This window comes from Eumetopias jubatus, unplaced genomic scaffold (assembly GCF_037043125.1).
Source record: "Eumetopias jubatus isolate StellerSeaLion01/CBP00866 unplaced genomic scaffold, mEumJub1_p1.0 scaffold_3, whole genome shotgun sequence".
NCBI classification, from domain to species: domain Eukaryota; kingdom Metazoa; phylum Chordata; class Mammalia; order Carnivora; family Otariidae; genus Eumetopias; species Eumetopias jubatus.
Genome location: NW_028274809.1, coordinates 61,503,066 through 61,528,273, shown reverse-complemented (window position 1 = coordinate 61,528,273; position 25,208 = coordinate 61,503,066). Strand labels below are relative to the sequence as shown.

The 25,208-nt window shown below is 36.2% G+C and overlaps 1 protein-coding gene across 3 annotated transcripts; it reads left to right on the top strand.

The window, feature by feature from the left end:
* Positions 1 to 831: 831 nt before the first annotated feature.
* ERICH2 (glutamate rich 2) lies at positions 832 to 23,988 on the top strand. 3 transcript variants are annotated; one of them, XM_088022118.1, is made up of 7 exons: positions 842 to 870; positions 2,928 to 3,023; positions 5,052 to 5,200; positions 8,034 to 8,221; positions 16,799 to 16,856; positions 23,067 to 23,138; positions 23,784 to 23,988. In XM_088022118.1, exons 1-7 carry the CDS (start codon positions 842 to 844, stop codon positions 23,903 to 23,905), a joined length of 714 nt encoding a protein of 237 aa, XP_087878244.1. In that variant the 3' UTR covers positions 23,906 to 23,988. The 3 variants fall into 3 exon arrangements, with proteins under 3 accessions (XP_087878245.1, XP_087878244.1, XP_027977268.1); XM_088022119.1 differs by lacking the exon at positions 2,928 to 3,023 and having other exon boundaries at positions 832 to 870; XM_028121467.2 differs by lacking the exons at positions 842 to 870; positions 2,928 to 3,023; positions 5,052 to 5,200 and adding an exon at positions 5,837 to 5,864.
* The last annotated feature ends 1,220 nt before the right edge of the window (positions 23,989 to 25,208 follow it).

Genomic DNA, 25,208 nt, shown 5'->3' with positions numbered 1-25,208 from the left:
GTAAAACCGAAACAGAAGCAGAGAATTAGAGGCTTATTTAATACCTCACTTTTCTCACATGCAAAATTATTCCTATAGCTCTTTTTACATAAGCTCCAAGGTGAAATGGGGAGAAGGGAAGGGCTACTTTCTCTAGACTTTTTTTTTTAACCCAATTTCATAATACAAAAGAATGAGGTTTTTCAGTTAGGATGGCAGTGACACTACTAAATAAAAAAGCCAAAATATTTGATATCCTTATGACAGAGTTCTGCATTGTTTTATTTATAGTCTAAATTTATACAGTGTTTAAAGACTTAGGAAGTCAATATTTTGTTTTTTGCAAGAATTATCTAGATAAGACAGATGCTGTAAAGATAAGACTATATAAATTATTTTTAGGATGCTATATAGATCTCTTTTACCACCAGTTTACATAGTTTCTGAATAATTGGCTTTAGTATAAAATTATATTTTAGCCTAGATAATAGAAATGTTTATATAAAGCCTATTTATAAATTATTTCAAATACCTCAAACTAAAATGATAATGCTAGTTTTTATTTTTGCTTCTATTTTAGGTACCAAAATATAAACAGAATGGCAGATTGCTAGTGTTTGACCCAAAGGGTAAATGATTCATTACTTAAAAAGACTATGTTTCATCACCATTTTGTCCTAAATATTAAGAAGTCTGCTTGAGTGATTGAATGTGGTTGAAGTCTTAGCAGTTAAATCCTTTATTAGATTGCTTGTCATTCAAAAAATGCTGAAGTGTATTTGCCAATCAGGAATTTCTGTTAGGAGTATCACTACAGAAAAAATACTGAATTGGTTTTTTTTCTTCTCTTTCAGAAAAAGTGATGATTGAACCAAATGAAGCAATGTCAGAGTAAGAAGATGTCTCTGGTTGTGCAGCTGATCTATCACATGACTTTTAAGCAATTAGAACTAGATAATGCAGTCATTTGTCACCCAATTAAATTTGAAAGGCCAGAAATGCATGGATTAGCACTTGAGCTTTTGCTTCAGTCAAACAATTGTTACTTAGATAAAAGAACATTTAAAATGAAAAATGAATTTTGATAAAAATTTAGAGGTATAGATAATAGTCATTTCTACTTTTTAAATGCTTAAATACCAAGTAGTCTGTATTTTACTTATATAACTTTCATTGTTCATTCCTATTTCCTTTTGATACTTGCCCATGTCTTTCAGAATATCCCTTTAAATGAATATTTACTTTAAAATTAAAGATTTACTATGAGATGAATCATTACTAAATAAGGGAAACTGATCACCCCAATTAGTTGAAGGGACTAGTGTTAAAAAGAATCATGGTCCAGTTTCAGTATAGTAGCTAAATATTAAGTACCTGCTTTGTTCAAGGCACCGATTCTGATAATTCATCAAAACCTTTCCTGATATGATCATCTCCTACCTCCTGAGAAAAAAATTATATTATTAATTCCATGAAAAATTACACTTTGAAAGTTGATCATAAAACACATTCATAGTGATCAATTATTGGCAGATTGGTAGAATGGTGCCAAGCTGATATTATTTTGGTTTATTCTGAATAAAATTGGCTGGGAAATTTTTCACCTCGTGCAACATATATTTTAATTTTCATACTATCAAAGCTAAAAATTAAAATTAGAGTCCACCTGGGCCTTTGTTGTAAATTATATATTAAATACATACTTTTATATTAAAGAGAAAGAATGTATAACAGATCAAAGACAGAATCTATATTTCAGATTGTTATAGCTAATCAAAAAAATAAATGCCACATTAAGTATATCAAGCTATATGTAAATATGTATCTATATCCAATTACATGGTTTGAAACATTTAAATTTAAAAAATGTAAGAAAATTTTTGTAGTCTTTGAAGGAAGTATGATATAACTTTCAATAATAATAATAGGTCATTAATGAAAATAAATTATTGTGTCTGTGAATACTGATGTTCATAGATTGTAATAAGCAGTGTTGGAACTGAAGCAAAGGTTAAACCACATCCTGAGTTAAACCCCAGGGATAAATCAAATGCAGCCTGGGCCAAAATAGAAAAGCAGAGTGATTACTTGTTCTCTTGATCTCATTAATAATTGCATCTGCTTATCAAACTAATTTTTGCAAGGACAAAAAGATCATGTTCCCTTCAGTTCACTTACAGAGAAGAGTTTGGGTTTGGTTTGATGGTTGTTTGGAGTGAGGGAGGAGGAGGAATTGTTAGTGTAGCCAATAAGCTTCACAGGTGTGTGACTTTGTCACCTTGAACCTTACCCAGAGTTCAAGGTAAACAGGGCCAGTCCTAGAAAAAAAAAAGATCAAGTAAGAAAATAGAAAATCAGAGGACCTTTGCTGGAGGAGCAGTGTGACCTGGAAAGTTGATGAATTTTCTCAGTATAGCTTTCATTCTACTCTCTACCTCCCTGCTAACAGCACCTCCTCCTCTGCCGCCCCCCCCCCCACACCAACTCCACTTCCTCCTTTGTCAGGTGAAGCAGTGGGAGTGCATTTGCCTTAATCTTCTGATTGCTTCTTTAGTCTGAGGCATAAGAAGTGTATGGACTTAGAAACAAAGAGTTTCAAATTTTGGGGCATGCAAAGCCCGTATTTATTATTACCTCTTTTCCCCATGGATCCCATGTGTGAAAGATTTTGTCTACCCAACAAATTGCACTTAATTAACAATTTTCAGCAATAAAAGTACAATATATCTTTAATGCTAGATGAAGTTTTATAGCTCTTGGACCTTTGATCTCTTGGGTTTGGGGTCAAGCTTTCAAGCATACTTAAAGATGTTGAGGAGAATGGCTGAAGTAAATCCACAGCGTTCAATTGAAAAAATTGTATCTATAGGTTTTCCATAATCATATGTTCTATCTCTTCTAAAATGAATGACAAGTTATTTTTTTTATTTCTATTTTTATACCTTAAGTAAATGCCTCTTTGGACGTAGACCAAGATTGGCAAGCAAACTTTGTACCTTACCAACACAAGTCTCTCTAAATGTAGCTAGGACATTCTCAGAAAAGTAAGTTTTAATCAATTTCAGTTTTAAGCCTATGTTTGACAAATTTAAATGGTTTTTAAAACAAAGTTTAAAATCTAAACTTACTGAAAAAATTATTAATTCCAATAGAAATTTGGGGCCACTTCATAAATATGCCTAAAGCTCTTAATAGATTTTTAGGAACAGCCCTAAAATCTAGGTTATCTAAGCTCTAACATAAATTTGTTTCAGTAGGATATCTAACTTGACTGACTCTCTAAGTAGAAACTAAATTAAATATCTTCCATTTCCAAAGGATATTACATAAAGTAAAAATTTGAATCTTTCCTCAACTGTAACTATTTGAATTAAAGAAAACAAATCTTTTAGAGTATACTAGTTACCTATTTTTCTTAAATGGTTAGAGGCATTACCGTAAATAATGTCATTTTCTCAAATGGAAATCAAAAGATTATAGTTGAAGAGGAGGTTGGACTTTGGGACTTTGATTCTTTGAAACTATGTATGAGAAAGACTACAGAAAGTGAGCAGAAAAGGAATTCATATTTTACTGTTAAAATGATGATTTTGTCAAGTCTCATATGTATTTTGATGGTATGTTCACTGCTTCCAAATAGTAATATCCCATTTAATATTGGGCATTGGCTTCCTCCATGTTGTGTCATTAAGGTTATTAGAGACATTTCCAATTATTTAAATACCCAGAACTATACCAGATAAATTCCCTCTCTTAGGGATATAATTAGTGAATATGTAAGTACCATACTTCATAGATCCTAAAGCACACATATTCTCTTACAATTGATGGCATCTTACACTTAAATTCGGCAGTGCTTTTTCTTTCTTAAATAACAGTGTATCTTATAGTAAATACATGGTATCTTAGATTCAGCAAAACACTAATTCGTTGTGGGGGGAAGACAGCAAAGTTCTTTTATTTAGATTAGATAGTAGAGCATATAAATTCTAGTAATCACTTGTGGCAAGCTTTGACATAACAGGAATCTCACTAGAAATTAAATACTTAGCTGACTTCTCAACTTTTTAGATATAGAGTTTCATCTTGGATCCTTTTTTTTTTTTTCATAATTAGAAAATCAAGGAGGGCAGAGGCAGAACAAATGTAAATCAACTTTGAATTTTTCATTACCAGAGAGGGGTTTTGCTTTAGGAGCATATACTGAGGAAGTGAGATTCTGTTCCCTCCCATAATATTAAGAATATAACAAGCTGTTCAGCCTGTTTGCTAAATCACTATTCAAGATCACTGACTTAACCATACTCATGTTCTAGATTCATATGTCAGTGGGAAAAAGAGCCAACATAACTGGGGAAAGAAAATACTTCACATCTTTTTATATCTTGAAATGCAAAGCAGAAGTTGAATTTTTTTAATTTGTAAAGGAGACATTTTTTTAAAAGAATCTTAAGACCACAGAAAAGAGACTTGGGATTATTTTTCCACCAGCATGAGTACCTGTCTTTGTAAACAGAGTGCACCACACATGAATCCTCTGTCTTAATGCATTATTATTGACATGAAGTTTCAGGGCTTAAAGGCTAAAAGAGAAAATTAACCCATTTTTATTTCAGCTACTTAATGAAAAAGCAGGCTACTTTATGTTATGACCAAGGTTTGATATTCGTCTTGGACTCTCTCTGTAAGTGTAGCATTTAGCAATGGTGAGAATTAGTCTATAAATCTAGAAAAAACCTCAAGGCTAGTATTCCTAGTTTTATTCCAACATATTACAATGATGTGGCGAAGACATTCATATAATTGATTGCTTATATGCTCTATGTTAAAGAACCCTGAAAAGATTTTAAGGGTCATTACACAATGACAAATGCCAAGTAGAAGTAGAATTTTAATCATCAGTAAAAATTATTTTTAATGCTTTTCCACAAAAAAGATACTACATTTTAGCTATTCAGTTTATTGTTGATATATTCTGTGTTTATATTAAGTGTGTGTGTGAATGCATATGAAGCTTTAAACAGAACTGTGACCTAGGAAAGTATTTTTTCACTATTTACTTTAACATTTAGGAAGGAAGTCTCTTCAAAAAATATTGAAAATACAGCTTCTTTAAGGAATACTGAAAATAGAGTATCTTCAAAGTATATTGAAAATAAAGATACAGAAATGAATCTACAGTCTAAGCTACGGTCATCTTCCTTCTTAAAGGAAAACACAGGTGATAACATTTGTTTTGTGGGAGTAAATGTAGCTTCCAAATGAGCCCTCCTGCATGACCTTTGGGATATTGACAACTCTATAGGTCTGGAGCGGGTCAAAGGAACCAGTAATTTTTGAAATTCATGTACCACATGATTCTGATATGCAGTCCAGTATGGCATCCATGGTATACGTTATATAAAATGATAATGATGAGGTATTAAATTTTAAAATGAATTAAAATACCTATGAAAGCATTAGGTTCCATTCATTCAACAATGGTTTATTGAGTGCCAGGACTGTTTTAGAAGCTGTGGATACAATAGTTGGCAAATAGACAAGGTCCTTACTTTTATGAAGTTCACATTCTTGTGGGAGATAGTCAACTATTAAAAATAAATAATAAAAAATAAGGCCGTGACATGTTGTGGGGGGTGCTATTATAGAAATAAATGGCACCTAGGGGAGGACTGTCTTAGCTCTAGGGATCAGAAAATTTCCCTTGATGCTCAGTGTTCGTGAATTGAAGGAGACCATTCCTGTGACATCACATGAAGTCCTTAATTCCTTATTATGACCTTCCCCTGATGACATCAGTGTGATGAGTCTGAGCAGGCTGGGTACCCACTGGAAGATTAGGGTGGCTGTGAGCTGAATGGAGAATGTAAATGAAACAGAAGCAGGTAGATGGCCTGAAGAGCCCAGCCATTCTAAGAAGGACCGGTATCCCTTTCCAGGGTAGCATTTTTTTTTAAGTCAGGAGTTTGCTTTAGAGTGGGGAGTTTTTATCAGCTTTTCCTTTTTTTTTTTTTTTTGGCCTGGGTTTTCTTAACATTGTCCTCTCTTGAGCTCTCCTGGATTTCCTCATTTTCTTTCTAACAAGTGTTTCTACATGATTTGGAGTAGCTAATGGCCAAACTCCCATGTCACAAGACTTCCCGACCCTCAAAATCTTCCATAAAAGCGAGGTGTCACACAAGCTCAGTTTGAAACTGTGTAAGACATCGGTAGAGCCAGAACAGTTGACAAGCTCACTCAGTAGTCTTTCCCAAAGAGATAATTTTTGGAAACACACAGTAAACTTAAAAAAAAAATTAGTTTAATGGTACTGTATTTCCATATGTGTTGGAAAAAAGTAAGACATGGTTACAAATATGGACTTGAGCCACACTGACTGCCAGATCTGCCACTTGAATTTACTAGTGTGAAATCGGGTAGGTAATTTAACTCTCTGTCCCTCAGTTTCATCTGTGAACAGGGTGACAATAGTATACACCTCATTGAGATGTTGAGAGAATTAGAGTTAACATATGTAATGTTCGGAAGAGTAATGGTATATAGTTTGTTAAGATTATTGTATGTTACTTTTATTCATACATATATCAGTTTCATGGATGGTAATATGATCTGATAAAATCTATATGTTAAAGTAGATTAAGGAAAAATATTGAGTAAATAGTATAGGTGATACTCATATATGGCAAAATGAATGAAGATAGTGTAAGAATTAAACTATTGGAAAATGTTCCAATAGATTGTATCATGGAGATTTTACTTCTTAAATATTTCTCTAATCTGTCCTTCCTCTCCATCCCTGTTTTACCAGTGCCCTATCATTAATCATCTCTCTCACCTGGACTTTTTAAAGAGACCTCTAGCCTCTCTCCTTGCTCTTTTTTTTTTTTTTCAGCCTCCCCTCAACTATACTGTCCACCCTGCTCGCCAACTGTTCCTTCAGAAATGCAGAATTGATCATACTTGTTTTCCTACTCAAAATCCTTTATTAGTAGCCCCTTTATTCTTAGGATATGGTCCTAACTCCAAGGCTTCTGGTCCATAAGACCCCATGATCTACCTACCCTTCCAGACACATCTGTCACCATTGCAGTCTCAACCTTGACCCTCAAGCAGCATCAAAGTGCTTTGTCGCACCACACGCATTCTTGTTTCTGCATTGGCTCATGTTGTCCTCTCTCTTTGGAAAAACTGATCCACTCAGACTGGACAATTCCTGACTACTCTCCAGAGTGGCAGGGGGCCCTCCTTTGTGCGCTCATTTACCTAGCACATGTCTGTCACCGTACTTCCATACTGTTTTATAGCTATCCAGTATGTTTCTGACTCCCCACTTAGAGTGTGAATGAGTACCTGAGGTCAAGAACTGTTCATTTTTGTGTTCCTATGACTCCTCATAGTGCTGGGCACTGAATGGGGTAGTCATTAGTGCTTATTTTTATTTTTCAGTCATCTGTGTTTGGTCATAACTCCTGTGTCTTGACATTAAGAAAAATCATTAATAATGTTCTGTAGCCTCTGGTTATATCTAGAATACTTGACATGTCTCTTCCTAAGTTGTGTGTTTGTGTAGAAAAAGAAAGAACTTTATTCTCAAGTATCCAAGCAGTGACCTGACCTGCCTAAGAATTATTTACTGTTCAGCTTCTCCAGTCTTATTTTAGTCTCCAGGCTTTACTTCATACTTACTTTCCTATAAGAACAGTTTAGGAAATGTATTTCCTGAGGTAGAATAGCATTAATTTCTTTTTTCTTGAAATCACTATATTTTTTAATAAACAAATTGTTTTCCATATATTAAAATTTCAAGCACCAAACAATTAACACTAACATTAATTCAATGTTATTGGTTTGGATTTTTTCCTCATGGTAGTTTTATTACTTTTTTTGGAAATGGAAATCACATAAGTTCATTGTGGTGCTATTTAGTCATGAAAAAAATAGACTCTAGGAAACCATAGAGTAAACATGTACATTTGTTACATTTTAATTTAGGAGTAACCATTTTTAATGTTTGAACTTTTCAATATTTATTGATTAAATTATGTATATTTTAGGTCAAGTGAGCAAAGATGCAGTCCTTGCAGAGCAGGAGAAAAATAACAAACATTGCCTTCAGGATATTGATGATAAGTTGTCTGAATCAACAGACGGTGATGGTGAAGATGATACCAATGATGAAGATAATGATGAAGACAGTAACCCTAATAAGGATACTCATGCCCCATTAGAATTAATGGCAGAAGTAAGTTTAACTTGCGTGTTGTAATTTAAGAAACTTAAAAATATTAAAATTACTAAATAGTGTAAAGCCTTGAAGATTTAAAAAATAGTAACGAGATCCTTGCCCATATACAGATGCTCACCTAGCTACTCATCTCTCTCACTACCTTCATGAGGTTAGAGGTGAGAGAAGATTCTGGAAGTGACTTACAGTGTTCTGGTAAAGGCAGAAGCAGGAATCAAAGAAGTTTTGGCATAAAACTCTGCAAGGACTGCTTTAAGGAATGCTTTCTACATAACTGGGCACCATGCTAGTTTTGGGGGATATTTAGAGGTAAATAAGAAAGATAGGTCCTTACCCTGAGAACTAACAGTTACATATTATGTATATAGTACAATTTATAATAAGATGAAATGTGTGCCAGCAGAAGTATTTATGAGGTTCTCCGGGAATAAGGAGGATTAAGTGACTAATTGAGAATAGAAGTAGGAGAAATGGGATAAAGGAAGAATTTTTAGAGGAAGAGACATGGAGTCTTAGAATCTTGAAGGAAGAGGGAAGCTCAGGAATTCATCTGATAAACAAGTGGAGAAGGCATTCCTTGCATAGGAAACAATATATACAAAGGCACTGAAGCCTGAAAATCACATGCAAAAATTATACATAAACACTTACTGATAATTCTATGGAGAGCAAAACAGTTTTACCCCACTTGTGGTGTCACAGTTAACATTATACAACTTCACATATATTGTAAGAACTTCATAACAGTACATTTTAACTTCCGCCTTCTTGTCCTTTGTATTATTGTCATACATTTTACTTCCATATATACTGTAAGCCCTATAATACACTGTTATTATTTTTATTTTTAATGGTCAATCTTTTAAAAAGTTTTTTTTAATTGGAAAATATCTTTTTTTGAAATACATTTCTGGTGTTCTCTGTAGCTTTGTGTAGATCCGAATTTTCACCTGATATTATTTTCCTTTTACCTGAAAAACTTGCTATAGCATTTTTTTATAATGCAGTTCTGCCAGCGGTGAATACTCTCAGCTTTTGTCTATCTGAAAAAGTCCTAATTTTATCTTCATTTTTAAAGGATGCGTGAGCTAGAGATTTGTAGGTTGCCAGGTATTTTTCAGTACAGACGGTCCCTGACTTATATGGTTCAACTTAGAATTTTTTGACTTTACACTTATGTGAAAATGATACACATTCAGTAGAAACTGAATTTTAAATTTTTATTTCTTCCTTGGCTAGCAATGTGTGGTATGATTGCTCTCTCATGATGCTGGGCAGCTGTAACTCCCTGCCAGCCATGCCATCATGAGGATAAACAAGTGATACACTTACAACCATTATGTTTTTCACTTTTACAGGATTCAATAAATTACATGAGATATTCAATACTTTATTATAAAATAGATGATTTTGCCCTAATGTAAGTGTTCTGAGCATGTTTAAGGTAGGCTAGGCTAAGCTATGATTTTTGTAGGTTAGGTGTATTAAATGCATATTTCAACTTACGATGCATTTATTGAGATATAACCCCATCGTAAGTTGAGGAAGATCTGTACTGTGAAAGGTTGCTTCATTGTCAAATAGTTTCCATAGTTCCAGCAAGGTGTCTGCTGTTACTACTTTTGACCACCTGTATATGTCTTTTTTCTAAGACTTTAAAGTTTTTTTCTTTTGTATTTTTATTTTTGGCAAATTGATTTTGATATACCTTGATGTGGTATTCTTCATGTTGCTTCTGTTCATTGAGATTCTTGGATCTATGAGTTTGTAGTTTACACCAGATTTGGAAAATGTTATTAAGTCTTCAAATAATTTTTTTTGACCTCTGCTCTCCCTCTCTTCTTCTGGGCTACAAGTTACATGTATGTTAGACCACCCAATGTTGATCCAAAGGTCACTGATGTTCCTTTTTTGTTTGTTTTCTCTATTTATTTCATTTTAGAAATTTCTACTGTTCTGTCTTCAAGTTCTGATCTTTTCTTTGTAGTTATAATCTGCTGTTAATCCCATCCTCCCTGCCTTCCTCTCTCTCTTTTTCTCTCTCCATATTTGTGTACATATATAAAATTTCATATATTTTATCATCTGTACAGGTTTTATTTAAATATTTTTATATCTATTCTCTCCTCATGTTCATATTTTACTTTTGAGCATATGACATATTTATAATAGTTATTTTAACATGCTTGTCTGCTGTGCTATCATTTTTGTAATTCTGGGTCAGTTTCTATTGATTAAGTTTTCTCCAGTGTATGGGTCATATTTTTCTGCATCTTTGCATGCCTGGTAATTTTTTACTGAATCCTAGACATTATAAATTTTATGTTCTTTGATACAAGTTTTGTTGTTTTCCTTTAAATATTTTTGGATTTTCATCTGGGATATAGTTGAGTTTCTTGGAAGCAGGTTTCTCTTTTGGAGTCTTGCTTTTTAAGCTTTGTTGGGAGGGTCCAGAGCAGCCTTTACATTGTAGGGAGACTACATATATGTAGTCTAAGGCAATTCCCTAATGAGGACTCTTCCCAGTGCTCTGTGTATTAAGAGGACCTTCCACTCTGGCTGGAGAAAGCATGAGCTCTGTTCAGACCCTGTGTGAGATCCAGTGATTGTTCTCCCTAATCATTCCAACAGTTCTTTCCTAGCCTTAGTTAGTTTCTGCATACTCATGCAGATGAATTCCAGCCAAAGACTCAAAAACACACCTCTGCAGATTGCTGGAGCTCTCTGGAAAATATAACATTGGCCTCTCTGAACTTCAGACTGTCTTATTTCAACACAGATCACTGGTCTCTGGATGCTCCCTCTCTGTGCTGGTACCTGGAGACAGCCCACAGCTGTAAACTGAGGCAGTCATAGGACCCACCTGTTTCCCTTCTCTCAGATCATTCTCCTATGACACTTGCTGTCAATTACTGAAAACTCTTGTTTCATATATTTTGTACAATTTTCTGGTTGTTTTAGGAAGGAGAGTAAATCTGGTCTCTGTTAACTTCATCATGGTTAGAAGCCTCAATTAGAGTTTTAGCATAAAGAAAATACTAATGTGCTTGCCTTTTTATATAATTTAACCCAAATGCCAGCCATGGAATCATATAAAGAAATCAGACACATTTACTGTATTTTCCTCCTAGAATAAAGCATATATAGTTTTGAAACTATCTTAGTATTATAAGTTGCTTTTACCAAGGGAGAAAAAAATTGATGCCAAGTATTGGAAAGATTTTACTTAACCACATTTCCTTTGATTGAACATCTAAATCATTCATGAATCATAGAGCATTCAAAGACCCTATTTGCCATACCAAACTCTATGGAGTTGTTCGTTTTATTTCTTCTCTATTTGTTTTTTGACATTTAATTATAAAAGTAATCCATGACTTCATTTTCAGGTAAATATTCAGACAGTATGAGATTGCTGATGTTCAGATCTTACTATACCTGTGCTTAAGCTCTTTGGTTTTCAGAATGCATCCCTTTTTCATTTCTCAATTTATAATTTTTTTTAATTTTTTTAAGATTTATTTATTTGAGGGGCCCCTGGGTGGCTCAGTCGTTAAGCGTCTGCCTTCGGCTCAGGTCATGATCCTGGGGTCCTGGGATCGAGCCCCACATCGGGCTCCCTGCTCAGCAGGAAGCCTGCTTCTCCCTCTCCCACTCCCCCTGCTCGTGTTCCCTCTCTTGCTGTGTCTCTGTCAAATAAATAAATAAGATCTTAAAAAGAAAAAAAGATTTATTTATTTGAGGGGGCGTGCAGAGAGAGAGAATCTCAAGCAGACTCCCTGCTGATCTTGGAGCCTGGTGTAGGGCTTGATTTCATGACGCATGAGTTCATGACCTGAGCTGAAATCAAGAGATGGACCCTTACTGAACTGACTCAGCCACCCAGGTGCCCTCAACTTTTTATTTTAAAATTTTCAAACCTATAGAAAACTTGAAAGATTAGACACAAACCAAGAAACAAACTCTTAACTGTAGAGAATAAACTGATGATTACCAGAGGGGTGATGGGTGGGAGTATGGGTGAAAGAGGGGTTGGGGATTAAGGAGTGCACTTGTGATGAGCAGTAGGTGATGTATGGAATTGTTGAAGTGCTATATTCACTGAAATGAATATAACGCTGTATATTATCTGTGATGGAATTAAAAAAAAATAAAGATGGTTAACAACTAAAATCAAAACATGAATTTTCATGGAATCCTGACTAGAAAAAAATCCAGCTATAAAAACATTTTAAAGACAAATTGGGAAGTCTCAATTTAAATGTAATATTTTATTACAGAATTATTGTTAATTTTCTTAGATATGTTAAGGATATGATGTTACATTGAAGGATAAACTTAGGAGACCCATGCTTGAATATTTCAGGGTGAAGTTTAACAATGTCTGCAACTTACTTTCAAATGTTTCTGTCAAAAATATATATGTAGGCTATATCTACATCTTATCTATCAAAAGAGAGAGATAAAGCAAATGTAGCACAATGTTAAGAAGCATTGAATCTAGGTAAAATGTATACATGTATTCATTGTTACAATCTTTAAATTCTTCTTTTTTTTTATCATGATAAGTGTACTCTTTAGTCCAGAATATTCCATCGTATATATATATACCACATCTTCTTATCCATTTATCTATCAGTGAACACTTGGGCTGCTTCCATAATTTGGCTATTGTAAATAATGCTGCAATAAACATAAGGGTGCATGTATCCCTTTGAATTAGTGTTTTTGTATTGGGGGGGGGCAAATACCCAGTAGTGCAATTACTGGATTGTAAGGTAGTTCTATTTTTAACTTTTTGAGGAACCTCCATACTGTTTTCCAGTGGCAGCACCAGTTTGCATTCCCACCAACAGTGCAAGAGGGTTCCTTTTTCTCCATACACTTGCTGTTTCTTGTGTTTTTTGTTTTATCATTCCAACACGTGTGAAGTGATATTTGTAGTTTTGATTTGCAATTTGCATCATCGGGATGATGAGTGATATTGAGCATTTTTTCATGTGTCTCTTGGTCATCTGAATGTCTTCTTGGGAGAAATGTCTGTTCATGTCCTGCCCATTTTTAATTGGATTATTTGGTTTTTGGGTGTTGAGTTGTATAAGTTCTTTATTACATTTTGGATACTAACCCTTTATCAGATTTGTCATTTGCAAATATCTTCTTCCATTCAGTAGGTTACCTTTCAGTTTTGTTGATTGCTTCCTTTGCTGTGCAGAAACTTTGTATTTTGTTGTAGTCCCAGTAGTTTATTTTTTGCTTTTGTTTCCCTTTGCTCAGGAGACATATCTAGAAAAATGTTGCTATGGCTGATGTCAGAGACGTTATTGCCTGTGTTCTCTTCTAGGATTTTTATGATTTCAGGCCTCATATTTAGGTCTTTAATCCATTTTAAGTTTATTTTTGTGTATGGTGGTCCAGTTTCATTCTTTTACATGTATCTGACCAGTTTTCCCAATGCCATTTGTTGAAGAGACTGTCTTTTTCCCATGGGATAGTCTTTCCTGCTTTGTTGAAGATTAATTGACCATATAATTGTGGGTTTAGTTCCTGGTTTTCTATTCTGTTCTGTTAGTCTATGTGTCTGTTTTTGTGCCAGTACCATACCGTTTTGATTACCATAGCTTTGTAATAAAATTTGAAGTCTGGAATTATACCTCTAGCTTTGCTTTTCTTTTTCAAGATTGCTTTGGCTATTCGGGGTTTCCACAGGTGGTTGTGTATTTCTGATGAGGGGCAGGGGAGGGAAATGGAGCCTGCCAGCTCCTCTGTTCCTGGAGAAGTTCTTCTGCAAACTCTGAGCTCGGTAACTAAATCTCCCTCCCATAAGCCCCAGATGCCTTTCAAACTGCTGTTTCCAAGCCTATCTCTGCAGGCTCTTTGCTGTACTGTCTCTTTAATGGTAGGTGCTCAGCTTCCTATTGCCCTCTGGGCTCTCCCAGAGCCAAGCCTGCTGATTTTTAAAGTTCCAGGCTTTAAGTACCGATGGTTGTAAGCACTCACCAATTTCAGCCCCTCTGATTTTCAAAGCCAAATGCTATGGGGATTCCTCTTCCCCTTGCAGGCTCCCCCATGTGATAGTCTTGTTTCTCACCCCTCTTCATGCCCGTGGCTCCCTCCCTCCCGTGTTCAGATCCATGGAGTTTGAGTTCCCACCGAGTCCTTGCCTTTTCTATCTTCTTCGATGTGGCTCTTCTCTACGTCCAGTTGTGGAGTTTGTTTGGCCAGTCTTAGGGTCATTATCTCTGTTGTTTGCAGGGATGAGTGTTACCTAGTTGTATTCATGGGATGAAGTGAGTGTAAGGACCTCCTACTCTGCCATCTTCTCTGAAAGTCTCAACTCTTTATTTTGAATTCACAAATAATTTAAAACCAATTTGTTTAAGCCTCTCTTCTCATTTAACTTTAGCTTGACTTTGAAGTTTTAAGCAATTCTCATGAAAGTCTTTAGCCAAATATCCATTGCATGAATTTCTTAATTTCACTGCAGTTTGAACTGTTAAAAGGAAATATGTATATTTTTGTTAACACACACACCCAAAAATAGGTCAATGCAAAGGACACTTATTGAGTCCATGTTCCTTGTCATTTTCTGAGGCTAGTATTATTAATATGCTTTGTTAAATAGACTAGATCTTAGTTGATATTGAGAAATTCTTGTTAATTTTGTTAGGTGTACTAGTCATAGTGTAATTGGGTTTTTAATTTAAAGTGAAATGAGATGATATCTGTAAAAGTCTTTAAAATAATCTAGGCAAAATAATAATAATAATAAATAATCTAGGCAGTAGAGAAAAGTGTGTGGTGATATTGATAAAATCAGATTGGCAAAATATTAATTTTTGAAGGTGAGAATTGGGGCTATGTACTTCTTTTACTATTTTTTCTACATCTGTGTATATTTAAATTTTCCATAAAGATTTAAAAACATAAACAGTAGCTGTATATTATACTGGTCATATTCTCTGACTCTGATCAATTAAACTACACATTGAAAACAAAAATGACTACAATAACAAATTAAAACTACTTAAAACGAAAAGATATTCTTCTAGATGACGCTTGAATTAAAAATCAAAATCAAAACTAAACACACAAACTATTTAGGAAATAGTGATAACTACAACACCAAATATTGAAACTTTATAAAAAAGCTCAAAGTTTCAAATGCTTTGATGATGATGATGATGATTAAAGGAGGAATGACAACAAATGAATTAAATATTAATGCCAGAGCCTAGAAAAAGAACAAAATAAACATAATGTAAATAAGAAAAAGAATTCAATAAAATTCAAAGTAAAAACCAAATTAGTATATCTGTTTGAGAGCAGGATATTTGAAAAAAGAATGACATAGATAAACCACAAGATGTCGTAATTAAAATGGAAGGAAACCACAAATAGTAGTAAAAATGGACAGATCTTAACCTTAGACAAAAAGAGATTTTAAAAATATAAGAGAATTCTATTTAATGAGTTTAATATAGCATTTATTAATAATATGGCAGTAAGTGGGGATTGTGGTGAAAGTAATGGCTTATAGAAAAATCTTCAGAAGAATTCTTTTTACTTTAGAAAAATGTAAATAATCTAATACTCATGGAAGAAACCGAGAAAACTGGTAGAGAACTTCGTAAAATGGTATCTGGGTATGTATCACATGTCTGGAAACATGTGGGAAGTGTCTTTTCTAATACGCCATGCCCCTGTCTCTTGCCCAATAAGCCTAGTGTACCTGCCTGGGTTCAGAATATATCTCACACAAGCAATAGCAACCATCCAAGTGTAGGGTTATTTTTTAATGGAAGCAGTCTAAATAAGTTAGAATAGGAGATTAGTAAACTGTAGCCTAAGTAAAAAATATAAGCATATTTAATTTTATGGGGAGAAAAAGATCATGATATGTGGTTTATTTTTAAAAAGTTACTGAGTAATCTTAGTTTTTGTAAATATATGTTCATTGATGGAAAAACACTAAAACAATACACATGAAGATGCTAAAAATAAACATCTCTGGATGGTAGAAATGTAAATGCTTTTTAATTGGGGACAGAATGTGTTTATTTAGCTTTTAAATTTCCTACATACAAAAATATGTACTACTTTGTAACAATAAAAATAGAATAAAATAGCAAAACAAAAACTGGATGGTATAAGAGCTGGAAAATATTAAATATACATCATTGTAAATCTACATTTTTTTAAACTTAACATTGTCATGTAATCATGGATGAAGTTTATGAATAAAAGTGTCTGAACCAAAGGGATATTAAAGTGATTAATGTCTTTATTATCTCTGCCAGTTGAATCAACCTATTTATTCTCAAGTTGTTAAGTGGTAGATATGTAGTATGGCTGCAGCAACATGGAGGTATCATACTTGTTCTCTGTTGCCTTGCCATGGGAAGTCCTTAAATAATAGATTGATTGATTATAGACTCACTCCTGGAAAAACATGTAAATGTTAAAAGCCAAATAGTTCATCATTAATGGAATATTTTTTAGGGAGTTTATAATTGACATTTAAATTCTCTCTGGGGAAAGTACTTATCTGAAGAATTTCTTAATGTTTTCCAGTTCCTGAGAGCAGAAATGGGCCAAGACTACCATTTGGCAAAAAAATTATGTCAGATGAGTAAGTGCAAAATACTTTTCTGTTTTCTAATTTTTCTTTGTTTCTGCATGCATTCCATAATATGTAAGATGGTCTGATTATTAGAGCCGAGTGAATTCCCTGATAGTGTCTCAGTGATTCCTTATTAATAAGTTAAGTTGATTGGTATAAAGACTAATTTAGACTCCTAGAATAACTTTGAGTGGGATAAACCAACAAAAACTAATCGTCACTGGAAAATAAGTCAAAATCTTTACCTTACAGGTAATGGGTTAGTAACTTTATGCCTTTAGTTTCAAAGAAGTGCCAGGGAGTGCAGCAAACCTTACTTAACATGCATTTCACAATATTTGAGTGCCTACATGTGCCAGGCACTGTTTTAGGCACTGGAAATACAGCAGTCAATAAGACAGATAATCCCACATTTGTATCTAGTATCCAGCAGATAACAAATTCATATATAATTAGCCTGTCATAAATGATAGGTGCTATGGAGAAAAATAAAGTAGGGAAGAAGGAAGAGAAAGTACTAGAAAGAGGCAAAGCAGTTTTTAATAGGATGGTCCAGGAAGGCAGGGTTCATAGCAAATGTACCCAGATGTGAGTGTGCCTGAGGAGGAACAGCAAGGAGGACAATGTAACCAGAGTAGAATATGCAAGGGGAAGTGTGACAGGGGATGAGGTCAGAGAGGTTATGGTTTGGAGGTTCTGTAGATTGCATAGTACCTTTCCACAATTTAAGGACTTTGGCTTTTTGTCTGAGCAAGGTGGGAAATCATTGGATGCTTTTGAGTAGAGGAATGATCTCATCTACCTTATTTTTCTTTTTCTTTGAAATTTTTAGTGATTTGGCTGATGTATCTTATACTCAGCTCTTGTTTTTCCATTTCTTTTTATTTCTATCCTTCATTTTGGAATTTTTCTATTGACCTACCTGTTTTTGAGTTAACCTGTCCTATCTTCTGCTGTGTTCAATCTGCTGTTTAAACTATCTAGTGACAGTTGGTTAAGCGTCTGCCTTTGGCTCAGGTCATGAGCCCAGGGTCCTGGGATCGAGCCCCAGGTCGGGCCTCTTGCTCCGCAGAGAGCCTGCTTCTCCCTCTCCCACTCCCCCTGCTTGTGTTCCCTCTCTCCCCCTCTCTCTCTGTCAAATAAATAAATAAAAATCTAATATATATATTACATTATATATATATATACATCATATATATATATAAAATACGTTAGTCATAATTATTTTGAAAGAGAAAATGGCAACTCTATAATTAAACTTTATTGATAATAGGACTCAAAATATTAGCTAGTGTTAGACCTAAGTCTTACAGTGAAAGTCCTTCAGTGAAAATGTAGTATAGGGCTCATGAGGAGCTACTCTCACTTGCCTCACACAGACTCTCCACTATGGATACCGTACTTCTTAAATCATTGGCTGATTTTTAAAAGGGGTTTCTTGAATGCTTTTATCCTACTTATTTTTTATCCAAAATAATTTGCCTTGTGTAATCCTTTCAAGCACTTTGACCTTTAGAGCCATCAAATAAATATTTGGATTAAAACTATTTGGGGGTGGTAAACAAATATACAATTACTGATCAGAAGGAATCCTTCCAGAGAACCATGTCCAGTTGTCTATTTTTGTAAATAAGGAAGCAGAAGCAGAGAGGATAGCCGCTTGCTCAGCACTCTTCGAGGGGCTAGCGGCACAGCCAGAACCCGAACTCAAGCTGCCACCTCCCACAGCACCTTTCCTCTTTGAGGACTGCTGTGGAAGGGAGTGAGTCTGCAGCTTTCCCTCTCAGTTCTCAGAGTCTCTTGTGGAGCCTAGTGATGGGAAAATGTATATATTATATTTCCATATCCATCAGTCATTTTAGAAAGCCTCTGGCTGAAGCTTACAAAATATATGCCCTGACATCACCACATCTGTCAGTCAGTTTTGGCTTTTAGCCCTGCAGTATGCTACATAAACAGTAGGTGCTCAGTAAAATGCTTACTGATTTGACTCAAACCAGTGAACACACATTAAGTGCCAGGTCAGTGGGGATGAAAAAGTTCAAGCTGATCTATCCTAATGGGGTTATGTCCCTGTAAAACATCTCCCTCCCTCCCTCCTTCTCTCCTTCCCTCCCTCCCTCCCTTCTTTCCTCCCTTCCTTCCTTCCAACAACTACATACCAAGCTCCAGCTCTGTACCAGACATTATGCTGGGAGCTGGAGAGAAAGCAGGAATCCTAGCACACATGCTCTAAACCATTTTGGGTTTGACATTAACTATGGTTTGGTTTGGTTTTTACCCCTACTGGCTCATCCAGAAATACTAGTCACTCTTTTCTGTAAGTGTCAAATAGCAGTGCCTCAAACTCAGGATTAGACTATAGGAAAGGAGGTGTGGAGAGCCCTAAGACAGGCCCCATGATCCAGGGAGCCAGTTGGGAAAGAACGCTGCTCCCAGGAGGAAGGGGAATGACTGGAAACTTGGGCAGAGAGGCCCAGGGATGGGAGTGGGGTCTGGGTGCATGCAAAATAGGATTGGCTACCCCTGAGGCAGATTCCAGCCAACTGTATGAAATTAGGGAGACCCAGGATTAGCAATGTCAAACAAGTTCAAGTTCAAGAAAGAACAGAGAGTTGGAGGCGCTCTGTCTCAGGGAGGAGAAAGTACTGGTTTGATGCTAATAGGAAACACTTGGCTGAGGACTGCCCAAAGTTCCTTTCTGTATTCAGAACAACAGACAAAATGAATTTTTTTCATCTAGGATGGACCCCAAAATATTTTATATGTAAGTGTTTACAGTATATTGTTTTGTCTTTTTTTTCTATCTTCTAGCTCTTCTACAGAACACTTCCCCTTTTCTCTCTCTCTATATTTGTATATTTATGTATGTAAACAGATTATTTACATGTTTATATATTTATATATGTATGTATTGACCACCTACTAATAATGGGAGGATTCTTGAATACCTTGTTTAATTCTTAAAACAATTCAATGAGGCAGATATTATGAACCCCACTTTACAGATGAGGAAACTGAGTCTTAGCAAGGAATACTAATTCACCAAATTCACACAACTACTAAGAGGTAGAGTTAGGATTAGATCCTAGGTCTGGCTTGAAAGCCTCTGATATCCGGCTATATTTCCATTTCCTCATTTGATTAATAAACATATTTCTGGGGGCACCTGGGTGGCTCAGTCGTTAAGCGTCTGCCTTCGGCTCAGGTCATGATCCCAGGGTCCTGGGATCGAGCCCCACATCGGGCTCCCTGCTCCGCAGGAAGCCTGCTTCTCCCTCTCCCACTCCCCCTGCTTGTGTTCCCTCTCTCGCTGTGTTTCTCTCTGTCAAATAAATAAATAAAATCTTTTTAAAAAATAAAAAATAAACTTATATTTCTGGTCAAGGAGGCAGGGACTTGGAAAGGGGGTAATTTTATGGGTCAGTCAGGCTTAAAATGGTTCCTGTGGTCAACTAATATATTTTCTTTGTATCAAAGGCAATTAATTTATATAAAATAATGCATCCTTGTCCCTTCTAAAATGTTTTATAAACTCATTTTCTGAATAAAGCTGCTGGTTGCTAATATGTTTCCTTGCTGTCCAGTCACAGTAAAGTCATTTATATCTCCACTGGGCTTCAGGGGTTCCCTCCTGGCAGTCCACATGCCTACGGTTTCTTTTCTCTTTGTCCTGACTTAAAAAAATTTGTTTTGGGTTCCCCTAAGAAATTTTATTTGTCAGTGAAGGCTTGAATTTTATGTCTTCCACACACAATTTTTATATGTGCCCAGGATTTCATCTGCTGTTTTCCTGCTGTGTTGTACAGAACTGATATCTCAGCTGTATGCCATTTCTTGCCAGGCATTGGAGGCATCCTGGAAAGGTGGTTTTTATATTAGGCTGACAGTCAAGAGTTCCAAGTACTTTTCTTAGTTCAGCTCATAATTGACTATGACATTTTGTGCCAATCTTTCTGTTTATTGGTCTCTTTACTTGTAAGAAGGGAACCTGCCACTCACTCTCCTCAGAGCACAGCAGTGCTGCTCACAGGCAGCCCAACATTTTACACCAAACATTTAGGCCTGGAAGACCTACTTCATCAATTATAATTGTAAGTGTTTAAAAATAATGGTCTCAAAACCAAAATGTTTCTCATCACTTTGGTCTAACAAAATACAGATAGATGTATTTTCAGAAAGGATAGTTACAATGAAGTTTCCTTCCTTCCTTTTTTTTTTTTTAAGATTTTATTTGTTTTTTTGTCAGAAAGCCCACAAACAGAGGGAGTGGCAGGCAGAGGGAGAAGGAGGCTCCTCCCTGAGCAGGGAGCCCTATGTGGGACCCGATCCCAGGACTCTGGCAGACGCTTAACCAACTGAGCCACCCAGGCATCCCATCTTTCTTTTTTTGGGTAAAATAAATCACTTTTTCCTATTAACCTACAGTATAATTTTATCTAGGCATAAAAGGATTGCTTTCTACTATTTGCTTATTCCATTTTTTAATGTTTTGAGGGCTCCAACTCTGTGTCAGGCACTCTCCTAGGCATGCAACAGTGAAAAAGACCAATGTTCTGTCTACCCTAGACTAGCCTCCAGTCTGAGGAACTTAGAGCCCTACGGGCAGCAGAATCCCCTGGCTCCTGCCCCAGCTCTTTAGCCTGAAGGAAACATCCACTGAATGTTTGGGAAGGAGCCAAGTCTTTCTCTAGGTCCAAAACCATTTCCGGAAAACTCACCGTGCACCAAGGACTGGATTAAGTGCTTTATCTACATGATCTCTGACTCATCAAAACAGCCTAATGTGGCCAATAGTGTTATTACAGATAAGGAAACCGAGATACAGAGATATTAAATATTTTCCCCAAGGAGACCCAACTAGACAGTGGCAGAACCAGGATTCACATCTGAGTCTTTCTTCAGGGCCCATACTGGGATCTGCTTATGGGCTCAGGTTGGGAACAACTCCCAGACCCTAACTGAGTGTGCTAGAGACTTTTCTTATTCTTTTACAAACCCTACTAGCCTGTGAAAGAGTAAGGAGAATTTTATATTCATCACCTAGAATACATATTTCTGGGCTAAGTTTCAAAGCAGATACCTTTCCCTCACTTTGAAAATTGACATTTGCCAATGGTTTTTGTTAAACCAGAAGAGCAGCTGATTCTACACTCCAGTCCCATGGAATAATCCTAATTCCAACATGAAATTTTCTAAACTGTATTTAAGATTTCTTATTAAGTGTTACGTCAAAAAGGATTCCATGGGAGTAATAAGTTGGGGAAACCACATTCTCCAATCTATAAGATTCATAATAGTTATGAGCATATTAGTGGTTCTGTAAAATCCTACAGTTGTTCCTATTGTAAACTTTCCCTGATTAACCTCATTTGACCTAGTTTCCCAAATATGTATTAACATCTTAAGAACCTAGTGTCTCAAGGGGCGAGTTAGAGAAACTGCTCTAAGAAGAGGCTTGGAGAAAGATTTAGACTGCTAATGATAAGTATATTTGAGTCCAACTTAAAATGAATTAAAAGATACTTTTATTAGAAACCTTAAAAGGTGTCTAAATACCTATAGGATCCTTAAAAGCAGCTTCTGAGCAGGTACACAGTCATGCTAACCCAGATCGATAGTAAATTGTTATGTACGTAGATTAGGAAAGAGAGACACTGGTTTGGTGTGTCAGGATGCAAGCCATATGGGATGATGTCCTGTAAGCCCCGGAGCCTAGTTGAACCATCCACAATTTGTCTTACTCTTAGTCAGGTGAACGGCACACTTGATGTTTCAGTGCCCCCTAGGGGTCATCAAGATATTACATGGGAGTCACAACATTAAAAGGATAAAGCAGAATTATGAATACTCCTCAAGGCCGCACAGTGTTCTCATTAGCGAAGCCTCCACATTTTGCAGGATATGTCCCTTGTTTGGTTATAGTCAAAAAACACTTTGGCTACAAGGCCTGTGGGGAAAGCCTCATAGTGATGGAGATTGCATTCTTTAGACAGGAGGTAGAAAATATAATGAGAATTATTTCTCTTACAGTGCACCTACGATAAGTAGATCATTTTCTCTATTTGCACTTAGGTATTCCTGTGGAATAATTATTGGTATTTATTGGCTTGTGCATTTTCACTTACTCTGATTGACAATTCCAGTCTCATTCTGAGGAACCTGTTTGCTGAAAACACTTTGAAGATTAGTAACAAAACTTCTGTTGTCTATTTTCAGTCCTAATCTATGAACCAGAAAATCCTGAGGCCAAGGAGTTTTTCTCACTTATTGAAGAAATGTTGCTGATGGGTAAATTTAAGAATTGAAATTCCTTCTTTCTCACAGAACTATGAGCAGTCACTATTTAAAAACCCATTATCCCAGGAGATTGGTGAAGTCCAACCTCGGGAAGTGGTTAAGAAAAGGCTAACTGGTTGTCTTTGGATGGTTTAATGAAACCAGCTTGGCCTTTGTGGGTGGTCAAGGTGACTCCCTTTGCTCCGTGGGGTTGTGGAACTGCCCAAGTGAAGCAGGTTTCCTGGACACCAGGCATCGGGCACTGACGGAGTCTTCACAGGGCACAGAACATGCTCATTGCCACACATGTTAGAGGAGCTATCCCACAATTCCAAGGAAAACCAGTACCCTCTAAATTACCCTGCATCTCACTCCTATTTAAGAATTATGATAACAATAGTAAAAAATATATATATATTTTTATAGACCTATGTTTTAAATTTACTCTAAATCCGTAAACATCTTTATACCAGTAAGAATATAGTCTTCTTTGTACTACTACTTTGAATCCTACATATAGTCAGCAAAGTTTGGCTCAGTCCTCACGTTCCAAAGATGGGTATTTCTTAGTGGCGGGGGAAGCAAGGAGAGTTACGATTTTTCAAAGAGTAGAAATATCAAGAACATTTTAAGCAATTCTCTTCCTTTCCATGGTAGAGAAATCCCAAAATCTTGAGGAAGATGATGAAGATAGTGAAGAAGATAGTAGCGGTGAGAGTGAAGGAGAAAGCAGTGAGGAGCTAAGTGAAGAAAGCTCTGATGAATGTGAAGACGGGTGATGAAAGTTGCTGCTATGGTTCATTCTTCATGTATTTTCATTACTGTATACCATGGAAATATAAAGAACAATGCTGCATTTTAATCTGATTGTTTTTATTTGTCACACAGTTCTTACAGTTTTTCCATATTGGTTTGAGCTCCTACTTAATGTTTAGGTCTTACCTCTATGTGAGTTACTCAGAGAGGAAATTAATAATGGAAAATACTTACATAGCACCAACCATGTACCAGGTACTGTTCGGCACATATTAGTTTATTTAATCCAACAAACCCATGAGGTTCAGCTTAAAACAACACAAATTTATTATCTTACAGTTCTGGAGGTCAGAAGACCAAAATGAGCGTCACTCAGCCAAAATCAGGGTGTCAGCAAGGCTGCACTCTTTTGGAGGCTCTAGGAGAAAATCTCTTTCCTTGCTTTTTCCAACTTCTAGAGCTTATGCACAGTCCTTGGCTCATGGCCCCTTCCTGCATCTTCAAAACCAGCAACATCTGGCTGAGCCCTTCTCATGTTGCCATCTCTCTAATCCTCTCTCCCCTGTGTTGTGATTTTTGTTAAATTAACATTTGTTAGGGAGAGCCCTGGTGTGTCAGATGGCAAGTGATGCTTCCACAAAGACCACAAGGGAAAGTAAAATAGGGAAGTTTATTACAGGTCCTGGGGGAGGTACATGGCATGCATCAGAGGGGCCACATAGGGAGGTCAAGATGCAGACAGAAAGTGGACAGCAGGACCTGGGGCATGCCTTTATTAGGGCCATGAGTGGGTGCTTTTGGGGTTCCCAGGCTAAGGCTGGATTGGCCAATTCAAACCAAAAAGATCAGGGTTTTGGTAAGCTCAGTGGGGGTCTTATCTAAGGGGTGCACAGGGGAAGCAGTTGGGAGGCAGAAGAGATTGTTTATCACCAGGGGCATTGGGGAAGTTATATCAGTTTACACTTGTGATCCTGTAGGCTATTATCTATGGGTGGTTATCTCATGAGCTTGAGAGAGAGGCTAGCGTGCTTAGGCACACAAAATGGATGCCAAGGCAGCAATAATATGGAATAGTTTAGCTAAACTCTCAACACCCTATCTCCTCCTTCCGCTTTTAAAGATTTATTTGGGGGCCCCTGGGTGGCCTCAGTGGGGAAGCTGCTTGTCCCTCTCCCTCTGCCCTCCTGCTTGTGCTCTGTTTCTCTCTCAAATAAATAAATAAAATCTTAAAAAAAAAAGATTTATAGGGGAGGGGCAGAGGGAGAGAAGCAGACTCACTGCTAAGTGGAAAGCCAGACTAGGGGCTCGACATGGGGCTCGATCTCA